General features: G+C 29.0%; 2 protein-coding genes and 1 long non-coding RNA gene across 19 annotated transcripts in view; 1 reads left to right on the top strand and 2 right to left on the bottom strand.

Annotated features, from left to right (window-relative positions):
• The first annotated feature begins 830 nt into the window (after positions 1 to 830).
• On the top strand, positions 831 to 8,360 carry P5cr-2 (Pyrroline-5-carboxylate reductase-like 2). Its single transcript, XM_074122712.1, has 6 exons — positions 831 to 988; positions 2,816 to 2,886; positions 3,709 to 3,888; positions 4,258 to 4,470; positions 4,565 to 4,730; positions 6,447 to 8,360. Exons 1-6 carry the CDS (start codon positions 919 to 921, stop codon positions 6,554 to 6,556), a joined length of 810 nt encoding a protein of 269 aa, XP_073978813.1. The 5' UTR covers positions 831 to 918; the 3' UTR covers positions 6,557 to 8,360.
• LOC141451390 (uncharacterized) lies at positions 2,387 to 6,032 on the bottom strand. Its single transcript, XR_012456735.1, has 2 exons — positions 4,868 to 6,032; positions 2,387 to 2,658 (listed from the first exon to the last, which is right to left on the bottom strand). It is a non-coding gene; the product is annotated as an uncharacterized lncRNA (long non-coding RNA).
• Positions 8,191 to 17,524, bottom strand: part of Dmtn (transmembrane and coiled-coil domain 2 protein Dmtn) — a 23,347-nt gene continuing 14,013 nt past the window's right edge. For 14 of the 17 annotated variants that reach the window (XM_074122702.1, XM_074122690.1, XM_074122695.1 and 11 more), the window contains 2 exons: positions 16,213 to 16,400; positions 14,154 to 14,994 (listed from right to left, as the gene is read on the bottom strand). In XM_074122702.1, the coding sequence (XP_073978803.1) occupies positions 16,256 to 16,400 (145 nt within the window). In that variant the 3' untranslated portion in view covers positions 14,154 to 14,994; positions 16,213 to 16,255. Of the gene's footprint in view, positions 13,848 to 14,153; positions 14,995 to 16,212; positions 16,401 to 17,524 lie in introns of those variants that run through there. The other 3 variants (XM_074122692.1, XM_074122693.1, XM_074122703.1) reach the window with 3 other exon arrangements.

The raw sequence follows: 17,524 nt of genomic DNA, 5'->3' as shown, positions 1-17,524 counted from the left end.
AATTTTTGGCAACTTTTTTTCTCGAAATCTATTGAATCTACAGAGTTCCAAACGAAAAAAAAAACACTTTAAATGATGATATGCCCTATAATTTGAAGAAAACTTGAGAATTCTGTCTTTTATAAAAAAGGAGAAAAAAATTGTCAAAGTTTGGTGTTTTTCATTATTACGCTTTCATGTGCAATGCCAACCCTTATATATACGACTGTCCAACCGAACAGTTTTAATTCATAACGTAATCTTCACTTATTATTTAAATTACATATAGGTGACCAAACAATTTTTTTTTGCCATGACTGTCTTGGTCATGAGCGCCATTTTTTGTTATTCTATCCCGAAAAAATAATTTTGAAAGCTTAAAAAAACGCATTGATAAATTATGAGATGTTTTTTCTGAAATGGTAAAAGAACTACTTTTTTATAAATCAGTAATTGATGCTCCTCCTATCGGACATTATTAAAGCCCTTACAGAACCATTTTTAAGGTTTTCAATGGCTATATTCTTTATAAATAGAAAAAAAGAGGAGAAAATTTTGATGTGTTCAGGGCAGTGTCATTTACTAAAACAAATTTTTGTTGAATCAGAATACCATTAATAGTAATTATAAATAGAAGAAACAAGTTTTAAGATGGCTGGAGAGATTAATGAAGAAAACGTATTTCATCCTTAAGATAGAATTATCAGAGACGTATTTATCTTCTAGAAATAAAAAGTACACAACAAACAATTATGATTATTATTAATTTAGAAATAAATCTCAATATTTTTTAATGCTCTTATTGGGTGTTTTTTGATAAGATAACCGATTTTAATACGATGAGGTCAATGAGAAATTGATCTACTTTCAATTCATTTAATAATACTAGATCTAGTGGGTTGTTTTTCTAAAGATTACGTCTTGTTGTGAAACTGTGACATGCTGAAGATTGGTTTTGTCGGTGGAGGTCGTATGGCCCAGGCTTTAATTAAAGGATTTATTTCGGCAGGTAATTTATTTAACAAAATAAAATTCTCTAAATGTACATGCATCTCTAGAGTAAGAGTTTGTTTTTAAAGAATACATGTAATTAGAAGAGAATGCTTAAAAATTACTCAGATTCTTTTCTAGAAATTCATATCAATTACAAAGATTAAATGCAAAGATATAAAAATTAATCAAATATTAAGCAAAGTCAGTAATTTTAAAGACTATAATTTAGTATCTTTTCCGTTCTTTATTTTTTCATGAGCAGGCCAAGGATTTTGATAATACATTTGTATATTGATTTTCCTTCGTTTTATTTGATTAAAATCCAGACTTCGATCCACAAGGTCATCATAATTAGTCCTATGAGAAATTTTATAAATATATAAATATATATTTATATTGTAGCAAAACAGTTCAAATTAAGACTGATCACAGAGCAATCTACAATTTCTTTTTTTTATTTGTTTACTTATTTTGCAACTGTAATTAATTACAATTAAAAATAATATTACCTAATAATTTTAGGTAGTTATAATAATATTAAATATAATATTTTTCCCACAATTTAATTTAATGATCAAAATTAAAAGAAAGTTATGTACCGATCGATATTATAGGCTCATTGTAAATAGCTTTAAAAAAATAATTAAAATTACAAAAACTTAACTCCGGTTGTAGAAACAGAATGTTTTTAGGGGGAATGGTGTAAAATGAAATAATGTATCCACTATAATTGTCATTTATCCAGGACAATCATCAATTTTATGTAGCCATATTTACATTAATACTTCTCTTATAAGTTTGATTCAAACTTCGACATCATACTAAATGTTTCTTCCCATTACTTAACGTGACACACTTTTCTTTACACAAATTTCCTACATACTTGCAAATTCATTCTATACATTATATTGTGTAAAAAAAACATCCAAAATAATACTCACAAGACTTAGCTCTAATTGCTAATTTCTATAAGCTTGCCAATTTTAATAAATGTTACTTTGCGAATCAAATAATTTGTTGTAAACTCACATACGACTTTTCTTTTAATATCGCAAAAATATTTGTTTTTCGTCAAGAATATAACAAGAGTTCATAACCACCTCTCAAAGAAGAGATCTATAAAAGAAGGTACTGCAAACGATGAAGGCCTAAAAAACACTGATTAGAGGATATAAAGTCAAGTATGGCTGCTAGAAGACTTAGAGAATGACATTGGCTGGACCGGAAATTTTGAGTTTTTAGTATCGGAGAAATGACCTAATGGTAGATACAACCCTTCCCAAATATAAAAATAAATAAAATAGATTTTTGGCTTTTTTTAACTTAGCAGATTAGTTATGACTATTGGAATTAAAAAATTCTGAGAAAATATCTTGTCGGTACCATGCGAAAGTATTAAACTTACAGGAAACCATTAAAACGCGACAAAACATTTTTATTACCACAGTACAAATTGCATGTTTTAATTTAAACTTACAGAAAATGTATAGGTTTTTGTAAAATTTGAAACTTCTACGCATTTTGCCCTCGGAACAAAATTTACATTAGTAAGGAATTATTACATGTATACGAGATGGCAGTTTCAGTTATTGTTACAGGTCACTGTGAGTTATTTTAACTTAATTCTGCTAAATTTGATTCTGAATAACAAATAACACTTCATTGTGAATCGTTAAATAATTGCACCTAAAAAAAAAAATATATATATATAAATGAGAAAATTGATTGGTTAATTGCGAGCATTTTTTCACAATTAAAGGTATAATGTAAAGTTTGCTGGTACACAACTTCTACATTACGATTTCTGTAAACTATGGCATTAATAATTACATTTTCGAAACAGGTCTTACTAAGGGAAACAATGTCATAGCAAGCTGTGCTCCTGATGACGAGGTCAGCATAAGTGGGCTTAAAGTAAGAAAAGTTTTTTACTAATGTCTTTTGTGAACCATTCTCTTCATTATCAAGAAACTTAGAGCCTGTTTATTCTTATTTGTATTAAAGAGATAGATGCACATATAACATATGCAAAATCCAATGTTCACTATTATTTTCGGTCGGACAGCTCAGATTTAGAAAATCCAGATTTTTCGCTTATCACCTCTTTTAGTTCCAAAATACTGAGACCATAACATTCCATAACTTAAATACAATGCATAGTAAGGAAGTAATTACTACTGCTGAGTAATTACTTACTGATTCACAATTGTTTCATTGCACTATCATTATTCATTAATTTATTTGTTTTGCACATTAGGGCCAATAAGAGAAGGCTAAAAACAAGTGGTAACTAGCTAATTCTGGTTTAAGCAATTGCTGATCAAGCTTCAATATATTGCATCGCTAATCGTACGAGAAATCAGATCTTCTTGATCGCAAAGTCGTTAAATTGAAGAAAAAATAAACAAACCGAGAATTAGCAGACAAAGCTGTGTGAAATATATTTATAGAAACACCACATCCTGTTAACAAAACACATTGGCACTTAGAACAAAGTGAAATTATTTCTATTTAGACAGGGCTCTTAATTTTATATCTAATTAGATATCATAGGCGGGGATGGGAGCTCCCGTTTACTGTTAATATATTTCCTAAACTTGGGATCTTTCACTTACTAGGTTGCATTCATAAGTTAATGGTTATGAAATCATAACCACCAACCGAATCCTCGATATTAATGAATGTGTTAAGGAATATTCTGCAAATTTAAAACACACATTTTATTCTTTGTTACAGGAACTTGATGTGGCTATTAATTTTAAGAATAGCGAAATAGTACATTCAAGTGAAGTTACCATTTTAGCCGTTAAGCCTCAAGTGATGCCACAAGTTTTAAATGACATTAAAACATCAGTGTCTCCAAAACATTTATTATTATCAATAGCTATGGGAATAACCATAAAACAATTAGAAAGTGTAAGTTTTTTAAAAAGAAGGATGAGTTGAACAGTTTTTTCGATTAGCTAGGTTCATCTAAATTCTTTAATTTATTAACATTGAAATCAGCTTTGACTTGAATTGTAAAAAAACAAATGTTTGTAAAAACTACGAAAAATGTGATTATAAAAATTTTATTAATATTAAAATCTAGCAATATAAAACAGTTAAAACTTATTGTTTAGGAAACAATATCTCTCTTTTACCTCAATTCAATTTTGATTATTTTACTTTATAGACTTGAGACAACTTTTATATTCTTAATTTTAGGCAAGAAAAAAATGGCCTAAGAGTTAAGATCATTGATAATAAAATATCAATTAATGCATTATTAATTTTATATTATAGGAACTACCTCACAATAGTCGAGTAATACGAATTATGCCAAATGTACCGGCTTTAATAATGAAAGCAGCATCAGTATATTCAACAGGAAATAATGCTACGCAAAAGGACGCTGAAATTACTGAAAGTTTATTCAACGCGGTTGGCACATGCCATAAAGTTCCTGAGTATCTGTTTGACGCTGTAACAGCGCTTAGTGGCTCTGGGCCAGCATATGTATGAGGTTTTTTTTTTCATTGCTAATAAAACTTTACTATCTGGCAACAAATATCATTGATCGTGTTTTATTTAAACAATCAAATGTCTGCAGGTCTGCACTATAATCGAGGCAATGGCCGATGGAGCAGTAAGAGAGGGTATGCCTCGAGATCTTGCGTACAAATTAACGGCACAGACTGTATTAGGAACTGCTTCATTAATTCTGAATGAAAATATACATCCAGCAGTTCTGAAGGATAATGTTTCATCACCTGCAGGTAATTTTAGTTTCAATTTTTTTATGAAAAAAAAATCGATATTTTTTTTCTTGCACCTAATGTCCTTGTATGTTACCTTCATAAAACCTTTACTTTTCTCTCCTGCTAGCTAAATTAATTTTTATGTTAATACTTACACATATCCTAGAGCGGAAGATTATAATAGCCACTTATTTAGGGACCTTAACATCGCTACAGGTCTGGTACGCTTATCTGACCAGGTAGGCCTGACCAAAAATAAGCCATTTCTCGAACAGATCAAGCTGCATTTCATGATCGGGTTCATTTCTGTGTCTTTTTTTCTTTCTTTGGAATGATAAATCTTCTGGAAGACTATTAGGATAACTATTGGAGTTGAATTAAGCTCCTTCCTATTCACACACCACAATCTGTGAGCAGCCAGCATGGTTCCAACATGCGGCTGAAGCATTCCGCATCAACTTACGCTCAGAAGTGCTTGGAAGTGGATAAAGCCGTCATTTAAAATATAGTTAATATTACTTGCGATAAAAACCAAACTTTTTAAGACAATCTTTTCCAACTTAAGTTCTTTGAGGGAAAGAACTTAATATTTTTAACAAATACAACATTCTAAAACAACAAACATTGACAATTAAAAGGTTAAGCAGATCGTTTATGCCGCAAGGATTTGGTTATACACAAACTGATGACCTAAATTTACGAATAAACTTAGAAGATTAATACCTCTTTGAATTTCAAGATGAAAATATTTAGTTCAACAGTATTTTATGTTCAATTATTTAGAACATATGCTTTTGAAATAGGGGTGTTTTTTCCTATCTCATTTATTTGTGCTACAATCAGCGGGTTGGCGCCGCAAGTAACAATGTAAAAGTGAACTTAGAATTAAACGAATGAAGAAGTTACCTTGTTGTAACACTCCAAAACACTGAACTAGAGTGAATATCATGGAGGTCACTGTCTTTTAAGACATCTAAATGGGTTGTCAAGAAAGAGTTGTAAAAGAAAGATTTTGAGCTAGAGAATTCTCGAGCGATTGTAGGTTGAAATGGAGTTTCCAGTACCAGGTTTTGAAGAAAAAGGAATGTTAAGATCAGTATTATATAACGCTGTTAGAGACATAAAAAGAAGCGTTTACTATGGATCGAAGTATTTTAGATTGTTGAGATTGAATGCTTTGGAGATTGGTGCGTTTGGGTGAACCCCACAGCTCTTGAAGAAGAGCTAAAATATAAGTACTTATTGAAAATATAAGTTTCAGTACTTATTGAAAAATACGTATACAATATACAATATATACATAAAAGGGCTTTTTATGATTCACACACACATACCACGAAGACTTTCTCAAGAAGAAATTCTTTGATTATCAAACTCTCGCGTACTGAAAGTCATCCTAAAAGAAGTTAATGCACGTAATATTTTTATGAATATTAAGCAAGAAATGGAACTTATGAAAGTATGAAATATATAAAATAAAACTCACCTGAAAAGGAATACAGATAAAACCCATTTTTTCTGATTTAAACGACCTAAGAACGTGAATTTCCGCCAAAAACTAGTTACAGAAAACTTGCTATGATCTTAATACGCCTCCTTTTTTACTTAAAAAAGTAAAACGAGAAAGTAATAAGTATATTTCCTTATTTACTTTTTTAAAGTTCCTTATTTACTTTCTTAAAAAAGATTTTTAGCTTTATTTTAATAATATAACTTTCAAATATGATTTATTAGGTTCAACTTGCGAAGGTCTTTACTGCTTGGAAGATGGAGCCGTGAGAGCAGCTGTTATTAAAGCTGTTCATTCAGCAACCGAACGTTGTAAAAAAATATCAAATTCCTAAGAATAAATATGTAATATATAAATATATATAGAAGTATATATAATAAGAATATTTTTTATTGAACTTTTTTTATTTATTACTAAATATAATATACAGGGTGACAAGAGTTATATGCTCCACCCACTTTTTTTTTTAACGGCGGGAAATTTCGAAAAAATAAAAAACACGTATTTAATCATTTTTAGTCTAGTTTATTTTCAGTGATTGACCCATTTTTTTAAACCTCTGTATCTCGAGATACAGCATCCAACTTTTGTTTTTCAAATGGAACGTTATATTTTTGTTGCATATTTTTATAGTATTTGAGCTCCTAAAAAAAAACAAAAAAAAATTTTTGAAATCGGTTAGGTTTTTCAAAAGTTATGGTAATTTGAAATATGGAAAACAAATTTCAGTTTACTGTCAAAATTACGTTATTTTTTTTAAAGAATCTGTTCAAACTGGGCACAATCAACGGATAGGCAAGCCAAAACTCTGGACTCCCACACTTTTCTTGTAGGCAGCACTTATGTGGCGAAGTCAAGATCTAGGCAGGCTAGAGTTATTCGACGTTTCAGATCATCGACTGAAGCCACGGGATTAAGGTTACTGTACACTTTATTTTTTAGATATCCCCACAAAAAATAGTCCATTGGGATTAAGTCCGGAGATCGAGGTGGCCATTGGATCGGACTCTCCGATTGGATTGCTTTTTTCACGGAAATTTCTGTCCAGGTATCGTCGAACACTCTCGCATTATGTGCCGGGCAACCATCTTGTTGAAAATAGATATCTAGCCGACGTTGTAGTGGAACATCTTCAAGCAGAACTGGCAAAATGTCTCTTAAAAAGTACTTGCACCAGTTAAGTTCTCTCTGTAGAAGAATGGGCCGATTGTTGATTTCCTAAAACTCCACACCAAACGTTTGTTGAATAAACAACCTGAACGTCGAATAACTCTAGCCTGCCTAGATCTTGACTTCGCCACCATAAGTGCTGCTACAAGCAAAGCGTGGGAGTCCAGAGTTTTGGCTTGCCTATCCGTTGATTGTGCCCAGTTTGAATAGATTCTTTAAGAAAAATAACGTAATTTTGACAATAAACTTAATTTTTTTTTTTCATATTTTAAATTACCATAACTTTTAAAAAACCTAACCGATTTCAAAATTTTTTTAGTGTTTTTTTTAGGAGTTCTAATACTATAAAAATATGCAACAAAAAATATAACGTTCCATTTGAAAAAACAAAGTTGGATGCTGTATCTGGGGTTTAACAAAATGGGTCAAACACTGAAAATAAACTAGACTAAAAATGATTAAATACGTGTTTTTTATGAAATTTCCCGCCGTTAAAAAAAAGTGGGTGGAGCAAATAACTCTGGTCACCCTGTATATACGTAACACTTATAATACCCATTATTTCTAAAAATTAAACAAAAAAGTTCAATAAAAAAATAAAAAACGTTCTATGGGTACCCAAGATAGGGTACACCTTCTTGGTTTCGTTTTATGTACACATTTATGTGTACTCGTATAAATATATTTAAATGGTTACTAATATATTTCATAAAAGAATACATGTTATTGGAATCCTACTAAATATTAAATGTTTAGTATAGTCGTTCAAATATATTTAAAAATATAAATCATTAAATCTTCAATTATAGCAGTTTATTAATTTTTAAACAAAATTCAATAAATACATTACAAAATATCTAAATTAATTAAAACATTTTATTTAAATAATAATATAAGCTTGCAATAAAAATTCTTACAGATATACATTAAATATTACCATTATTTGTTGCCAAGCCATTTTATTTTTTTTCATTTAATAGAATTCTTCAAACAATCGATGGTTCTTTTTGTTTCTTTTGATTGAATTGTATAAATTGTTTTATTTTTAAATAAAAATAAGTTTCTTGTTTGTTTTAAAGATTTTACATATTATTTACTATTCATGTCAACAAATTCGTAAGAATTTAAAAAAAAAAGGAAAAAAAGAACAATTATATTTAATTTCGCTACATAAATAAATGTAGCCAACTATTTTTAAAAAATAAAAAAAATGCAATTAAACGAAACTCAATATTAATAACCTATTAAAATGTACGCTACCCTGAATTTATTAAATTCATTTGTCAAATTTTCTCTATTTGGGGTGGAAGTTATGGCTCCAATAGTCCTTATCTTTTCATTTATAATTTTTTTTTATTTTCAACACCTCATATTTAAGGACGGAGAATTATTTTCATTGTTTTTTACCTAAATAGCTTTGGTTTTTTAAATTTATTTTCTTTTAATTGTTATAATCTTAAGTATTAAAAGTACTAATATTCATAAATTAGGCATCTCTTGCCTTTACTGGCTTGTAAAGATTTTTTTTCAATAATGCCCACACTTAATAATAATTAAGCAAATTAAAAGTCAATAAAAAAAATTAAAAACACTATCTTGGTTTGAAATTTTTTTGATAATGAATTTATTTAATATTTTTAGTTTATTATTATTATTTTTTTTTTAAAGAACAAACCGAATTTCTGACCAGGGTGGAAGAAGTTCTCAGGTTGGTGGGGGTACTAGAAGGAGTTAGGAATCATTTTGGCTGTAAAATATCAATATTTGATTTGAAAAAAAAAAAAATGTCGTTACGACCGTGAGAGAATTCAACAGCGTTTTCCACGTTCTAGTACCAATGATCAAAAAATGCAAGCGGTTTTTGAGCTTGTTCAAAAATACAGATAGAAGTAAGGTGTAATGGCTGCGTTGTTATATAAAATGAGAACCGCTTATCCCAACAATCCATTACCGACTTTTCACGCCTCTAGGGCTTCGTGAGTCTGAAATTTAGTAAACATCCACCTAATAGTCCTAATTGAAATCTTCATGTGATTCTGTAAGTTTTGTTCATTGAAGGAAATACTGGGAATAGCAAGATTTAGCGAGAGTCTGGAGTGTCTATCTTCCCTTCACGATTATGTGATCACGAAGTAAAAATGGTTCACCTATAAAGGTGAACTATGTCTGAAAAAAATACTTATTGAGTAAATTTATTTGACCCGAATAAATGTAAAAACAAATTTAAAATTTAAATGACCTTTGTAAAAAGAAAATAAGGTCCTCAGTTAAAATTACAATTTTTTTAAATCTACAAGATCAGACGACACTTTTGTTTTAAGAGAACTTTCATAAAATTTCATACAGAAATACACATTCTTTTTGCAATAAGAAATAAATTTGGAACGACTATCATTTTTAAAAAAACAAAATAAATAAGTAAATCAAAATATGTGAAGTTAATTATGATTTTTTTTTTATTTAGCTATAACAATTAATATATACTTATATCACATATATATTTAAGCCTACCTTTATTTGTAAATAATTCAAATAACACCAGGGGATAACTGGGTATACCTAAGTCCCTAAATCACCTCCACATTCACAATTTTTTATTTTTTTTATTGATTGATAAAAATATAAATATAGACTAAATTTGAACAAATAAGAAGCATATAATTCAAAATAATTTGCACAATATTTTATTAATAATAAATTTATCACAATATTGATTCTATAAAATATATTTCTTTGTAGCTTTAAAAATTGATAAATAACCCATCTTTCTTCAGAATACATTTTCAGATATTTTTATGTTTTAATACTTTACTATGCACCACTTTTATTTCTTTCTTTATTTCTAAAAATACAAACAATTGCAGGCTCTATTTGCTCACATTTTTCCTCTAAAAATTTAATTTAAAAAACTAATTCGTTCACATTACCAATAAAAAAAAACCTAAATTATTCCTTGGAAAAATAATTATCCATTTTGAAATGTCTTTATATTATTTTTGTTATTGTAGCGTCAAGTAAACCAAAGAGAATAGTCCATATTAACTAACATAAATCCATACAGGAAATGTCATGCTTTCTAAACTTATTTCATTCTTGAATGAGTTCGGTTACTTATCACAAATATCACTTATGACCAGCCAAAAACAACATTTTCCTAAATATTTATTTACTAAGTTTTTCTTACATTTTTAGAAGTAGATTTTCAACTCTCAGACTTATACAATCTTTCCTCTAATATCTACATATTTTGAAGGAGTCATATAAAATAAATCATACAATCTAAAACGACTGTTCAAATTCGGCATACAAAAAGGTAATTATCCTTGATCTAAAGGCACACGCAATTAAAATTTATGTAATAAATTTTAAACAAATCTTTACCTTAATTTCATTTTGAACAACTCTATATAAAAAAAAAAAGAAAAGAAAAATTTATTACATAAAAAAAGAAGCGTGGCTTAATTTAACTTTTAAAAAAGTATTTTTATTATACTTTTTAAAAATATTTGTTTTTGTTTTTTTAATCGAGCAATTTAAGACTGATTCATTTTAATAACTGCCGTCTGATTAGCTAGCTGACCTAGCCAATCTACATATTACATTAAACCACCCAATTAATTCTTCCCCTTACCCTGAAAAATATTGCAACTCGTCCATTGCAAACCACATAGCTTTGGAGTAATTTCTATCGACCAAATTGTGCACTGAATCCTGCAATGTTTTTGCTCGCAGAGGTTCCCACTATTCTAGACAACATGTATAAAATCTCCAGAATAAAAGTGGTCTAAACAAAATTAAAGAAATAAATAAGTAATCAAGATAAACAGCATGAAAATTATACAGCGTAGATTACGGGAAAGAGCTGAAAAACATTTCTGTTAAACTAAGAATGAAGTAAAAACCCTGCTAGAAATAGAAGTCCTAACCGCTATCCGTGTTACAATTTTTTTCGCGTGTTTCTTGGTAAACCCGACCTTTCCCATAAATTTTTTTTGTTAATTATATATTAATAATTAATAAACTGGGACTCATATTGTCCCAGTTTTGACCTCATTTTTGGATTTAGCAGTGAATTTCCTATTACACTAAACCAATCTCATATCTTCTAACATTCATTCATTTATTATAAGACGACTATTATTAGTATTGGAAATAGACAATTTGATCACTTAAAAATGACTGCCTCTCTCAAAAATAATCTTTGGCTGATTTCACAAAAAAATTCATCTATTTAACCGTGACCAATGGTGTAATCAAGATTATCAATTTCCAATTCTGTTGATATATTATTACCTCAAACATTTTTTGAAATGTTAAAATTTCCATTTTCCAATAAAATTAGTTAGCTTGGCAATGAATAAATGCTGACTCCGAAACAGGGGTTAAAACTAAATGAGAGAAAAGTCGAGAAATAGTGATAGCAACATCTTTCTTCACATTGTTTGAATGGCATTAGACTTGAGCCACAGGATACTTCAAATACCTAGAAGACTTAATGCATCAAATTGTCCATTAATACACAGATGGGTGCGGGAAGAACAGGATCCACAGGAGGTTCTTGGTAAACAGTTATTAATGAAACGTCTTAAATGGCGACTTTAGATTGACCTAAGTCCTAATCTTGACTTTCAAGACCTTCACATCACACATAAAAGTCAGATCCAGCAGGTAGATAACGAATCATTTGTGCTTAATGGTGGAAAAAATAAAATTAGATAGAATAGATATCTGTACGACATTACCTGCCTTAGAAAAAACACAAGCTAATGTGGTAGACCAGATGTGGGCTCGGACCAAACTACTGTTCACGGAATTTTGAGTTGCTGCAAATAATCCCGGCCAAAAAACACTCGAAAATTATACATCTTATCACAACACTACATCATATGAGCCAGCAAAGTAGTACATGCGTGTAGCTACCAAAAAGATTTTTTTAATCTCGCACTGGAATTTACTAACCAAATTTTCTTTAATAAGTAATCATGGATGAGGGGAACATTTGCTGGCATGTAGCAGACATGATGGATGGGTGAAGACCAGTAGAATGGGTTAGGAGTACTTAATAGAAGAATGGACTAAGAAAAAATTGAAAAATTAGCTTGAATTTGGTTTTCGGTTTAAGTTGAATTCCATGCAATGAGCAGTACATCAGATGTATGGATTACGACGTGGATTTAAAAAAATCGCCTATTTTCCAGCAGGCTTTAAGTCTAACTACCAAATTATGCGTCATAATAGGGGGCGAGTGGAAGATCACTTTATTGTAACGTGCTTACAACCAGTAATAAATATGGTAATAAGCAGAAACATTTTTGAACCACTACTAAATTTTTGTCTAAAAATATACATATAGGAACCTACGAAATTAAATTCCAGTTAAAAACAGTATATCCCCTGTGCTTATAATAAAACATAATTTAATTAAGATCTTACTACTATTTTTAATCAAGATAATTCTGAAACTCTAAAAGTAATTTCTTTACAAAAAAAAAAAAAAATTTAAGGTAATGTCCTTTCATTTTTGTTGAGAAATTAATTCAATATTACAATTACATTTAATAAATAACCATGTAAGTAAAGATTCACAAAACTTCAGTATCAAAAAAATTTTCATTCACTAAACAGGGGACTAAAAACTAATATACATTCTTTCAAAACAATTTAATATTTAGTTCAATTAATTCGTTTTCTTGTTGCTTATAAAAAAGATATTAAAAAATTGGTTACTTTTCAACTATCTTGAAGTTTTAACTAATACTATTTAAGCTCAATACTACGATCAGTTTTCTAGAAAGAATCTTTTACCAGGACTCTAAATATTTCTTTGTTTTTGCTGACTGACTGCATCGATCTTATCTCATTCGATCGTGCTCTTATCATTTTTAAATTAAGCAATACTTTATTAATATCCACCTGTACGATCCTTGTTAGTTTAAATTATAGCTCGTAACTGCAGTCAAAAACAGAGTTACTTTACATTTGAAAAATTACGTAAGTTGCAACTGTTCAATCACTTTTTATTTTTACCACAATAGAAATATGGTTCAAAACTCACTATGTTGTATTACCACCCTAGTTAGTCCTCTTGGTTAACTTCAGCTACACAATATGGTTCAATTCAGCTTTTTTTTATTAATCAAAAGAGTAAATGATAAATTTTGTACTTTGAAAACTTTCAAAATTTTGTGATGGCTTCGATAATGTTCACTTTATTTGAGTGATTTTTAAGGTATCTTTCACAAAAAATTGTCTTTAATGCAGTGTATCAAAATTACTACGATAAATGTATTGTACAAAATAATGGTAGTCTTCTTTTTACCTTAAAAGTCGATCTTTGGCTGGTGGTTCATTATAGTTTTAAACTACAATATAAAATGAACGGTGGCAATAGTTAAACGAAACAGGTATTTCTCAGACATATCTGGTGATGTTTCCCCTATAAAAGAATCTCGTGTCTGAAAACAGGTGTGATAAAATTATGTAATAAGTTGAAAAAAAAAAAATTAGTCTATTACTAAAGATGAACTTAATAATGCACAATTACGATCGAAACTCACATTCGAGGAATGTAGAAAAAAAAAATATTTAGAGAATGGATAAGAGGTTCTTTCAGGAAAAACCATCGTAGAATTGGGACCCCTCTTCCCAACAACTAGAAGCATTTACCACATTACATTGCTGACCGATTTTTTTTTTGTAATTTTTATTTTTGCTTCACCCAATATCACTATTTAAGGAATATAGAAATAACCGAAACTGTATCAAAAAATTTGCAAATAATTTAATAACATTTAAATTAACATAATTTTGTTTAAAATAATAATAAAAAAAGTTAAAATTAACAAGCAAGAGAGCAATAAATAAAGGGTCATTAAAGAATATATAATTATATTTTTGTTAATACAAATAAATAATAAAAATAAAATAAAAAAAGACATGATCCAATAATTATAGTGTAGTGCAAACTAACAAATTATTTACAAAGAATACATTTAAATAGTAATTCTAAACAATCTATTTATACATTCCATAATTTGATGTGCCCATTTACTTTTTACACGAAGAAGTTTAGTTATCACCTTCCATTTTGTTGATATATATATATATCAAATTGAAATAATTATTTACAAGAATAACTTTCCTGGAAATGTAAAACGACACGCTAGCCAGTGTGTTAAGGTATTTAAAAAATAATCCAGTTTTTAAGTATATAATATCAACAAATACACGAGTCAGAGAGCACACAATTTTTAAATAGTTTTATTATCACAATTACGATTTCCATCTTTTAGGAAATCAATCAAACTTTCTTTTATTTAACAACCTCACCCCGCTAGTTTCATTCTATTAACGAACTTCAATTCTGTAAACTGATTTTTATAATTTTTTTTTTTGTAATCACACTTCATTATTTGTATGCTTGCATTATGATGATGGAATTGTATGTTAAGTTGTCAAATAGTTTTGGTGATGTAGGACCAGAAAGTAATTTTAGATAAACACACTTAGAATAATGTAAAACTTGAACACGAACTTTTGGTGATGTATTATTATTATTATACGCACACTGATAATGACGATCACCTCCTACTGGCCAATTTGCTGTAAAAAAACAATCTTTTTAAGCTTTCAAATGGACCACCACAGATTCAGAGGGAAGGATATTATCTTTCAAACGTTACTAAAACCAGAATTGAAAAGATAGCTTCTTTTAAAGTCATACTTGCAAACTTAGAGAGTTGTATACAGCATAACATCGCTTCTAAACTGATGTTTCGAAATCGTTTTAAACAATTTTTAATCTACATAGAAAAATTTCACCAAAAATTATTTCATAAAAATTATTTTCTCAAGGCAACATAAAATAAAAACACACATGTTGAGAAAATATCTATTGAAATGCACTCTCATTTTCAATTTCCACGATCCTCAAGGCTAATGTTGCTAAATTGTGAGAGCTCAATGAATGCAACCGTGGCAAAAGGTTAAAATCAATTTTTTAAAACTAATTCAAGATTCTTCAATTTATTCAACATTAGTAAAACTAATAAGTTCTTCCATTCCCTATTTCATTAGAAACTGTAATATCGGACAGTTGCAGCCCTCAGCATGTTATTTAAATAACCATTCAATTATTAGTAAATAAAGTCTTTAAAAAAACATTAAACCTCTCTTTAAATTTTACTTTTTTTAAAAAAATTCAGGTGCTCCCAAAAACTCAACATTTACGCTATATTCGTCTTACTTGGATTAAAAGAGTGTAAATATATAAAATAACTTCGACTCTAGTTTTTGTACGTTGTCAACCATTAGTACTTTTTTCAATAATAGACAGTAAATGTATCAAAATACTGAGAGCATAAAAAGACCGAAACAGTTTGTAGTCGGCGTTAAATTGTACTTGTTCCTGGTAAAAATATTTTTAAAAAAAGTAATATTAAAAGAAAAAAAATCAATGTTTTTTTTAGAAATTAAAAAAAAGTGAAGTAATAGATTAAAAAACACTTTCCACGATTGACGCCTGATTGTATTATATAAATTTAATTATATAAACAATTGAAAGTTTGAACTTGTAATCAAACGTATTAATATATCAAAATCATCCATGAAACCTTTTGTTAATCAGATAATGCATGCAACATATTATATTTTGGAAGAGCTAACTTTTTAAGCAATTTCCACCATCCATTCAAGTTTGTAACATACTTCATGAAAGAAAGCTATATTTCTCATAAAAAAAAATAAATAAAATAGAAGAACATCTAAAGGTACATTAAATCATCAACTAAGCCGCAACAAGGAGAGATAGGGCGAACTCACCTCGTAGTAGTTTTTTGGAGAGCCTAGGCCAAATAGTGTTCTGCTAGTTTCCACTATCAGCTGAGTTGTGTTGTGAAAATTTAACAGCAGCGCTTAGATTACGTCGTGCTATATCACTTATTTCCGGCCATTGTTTCATTACAATCACCAGAGATATCACCAGTACTGCACTGCTCAGGACTCTCAACCTATGGAAATGCATTAATGTCTTGGGATCAATTGTCAACATTAATGCTAGAAGGGAAATAAAGCTCTTTTTGTACAAGAATAATCAAGTTATCGATAAGTAACATTTACTTCGCAACTTCTTTTCTGACCACTAAATAATTATCCGAACTATTGTCCATTTCTTTCTCAAAAGGAAATTTTATTTTGTTTAAACTATGAAACTACAAATATTTTTAGGTGGTGGAAATTTTAAAAAGTTATTCTTCCTTCTCAACTTTTTGTCTTTAGAACATAATTGCAAGTGGGTCAAGATTTTTATTATTATTATTATTTTTTTGTTTAACTCTAGTGCATTTACGAATTCAATACAAAAAGTTCTCTTGATATGTTAAAAAAATAATAATTGTAAAAGCTTTTTTTTTTAAACCAACAAAAACGAACAATATATTGTTAGGAAGTAACGAAATATCGGGCCAGGTTTGCAAAATTACTCAATACTATCGGCTATCGAACCCTGACGGCACTTAATTGGAAAACGAAAAAATATAATTTTCTAACAGTGCCAGGAAGATATTAGGACATTTCAATTCACTCTCAAACTAGTAGCATAGACAGCTATGAATGTTTATCTAATTCTGAAATAAAGATATGGATATTCTAATGCTACAATACAATCACAATAACACTTTTAAGGATCATTTCTAAGCTATAAACAACTGGCTAAGCTGTGCTACTTCTTAGAGATCATATTTTATTTTCTAACTCCCCTCTCAATTCTTATCAACGAAAATAATGATACTTATATTTCATGAAACTTTATAACAAAAATTAATCCAAGCAAACCTGCTTCAAGAACTATCTAGTTAAATTTTTTCAAATGATCACCATTGGGTATCCTCGATTAATACTTAGAAAACTTTTTTTTACAATCGAAGTAAAAGCTTTAAATAGTAAAAAGTTGAAAATCCTAACTTTTCTTTTCAACTTTTTACGAATGGGTAACGCTGTTCTTAAATATTAAAAGAAAAAAAAAATCCCAAATGATTTTTTAAAAATTTTATCCAGCACTTCGGACCCAACCACATTTTCAGAACTGCTTATTGGTTAATGACCCCAACACTACAGTAACTGCAGTTCCATTATT

The sequence above is a fragment of the Rhodnius prolixus genome, unplaced genomic scaffold (genome assembly GCF_049639745.1).
Source record: "Rhodnius prolixus isolate KJV_2025 unplaced genomic scaffold, Rpr scaffold_8, whole genome shotgun sequence".
Classification (NCBI taxonomy): Eukaryota; Metazoa; Arthropoda; class Insecta; order Hemiptera; family Reduviidae; genus Rhodnius; species Rhodnius prolixus.
The sequence above is the reverse complement of the archived record's forward strand: the minus strand, read 5'-3'. Positions and strand labels throughout refer to the sequence as shown.

Excerpts from the sequence above, each read along its gene's own strand:
- P5cr-2 (XM_074122712.1), top strand. The coding sequence starts at position 919 with ATGCTGAAGATTGGTTTTGTCGGTGGAGGTCGTATGGCCCAGGCTTTA. Across the intron at positions 3,889-4,257 it reads CCATAAAACAATTAGAAAGT|GAACTACCTCACAATAGTCG; the intron begins GTAAGTTTTTTA and ends TTTATATTATAG. Across the intron at positions 4,471-4,564 it reads GTGGCTCTGGGCCAGCATAT|GTCTGCACTATAATCGAGGC; the intron begins GTATGAGGTTTT and ends AAATGTCTGCAG.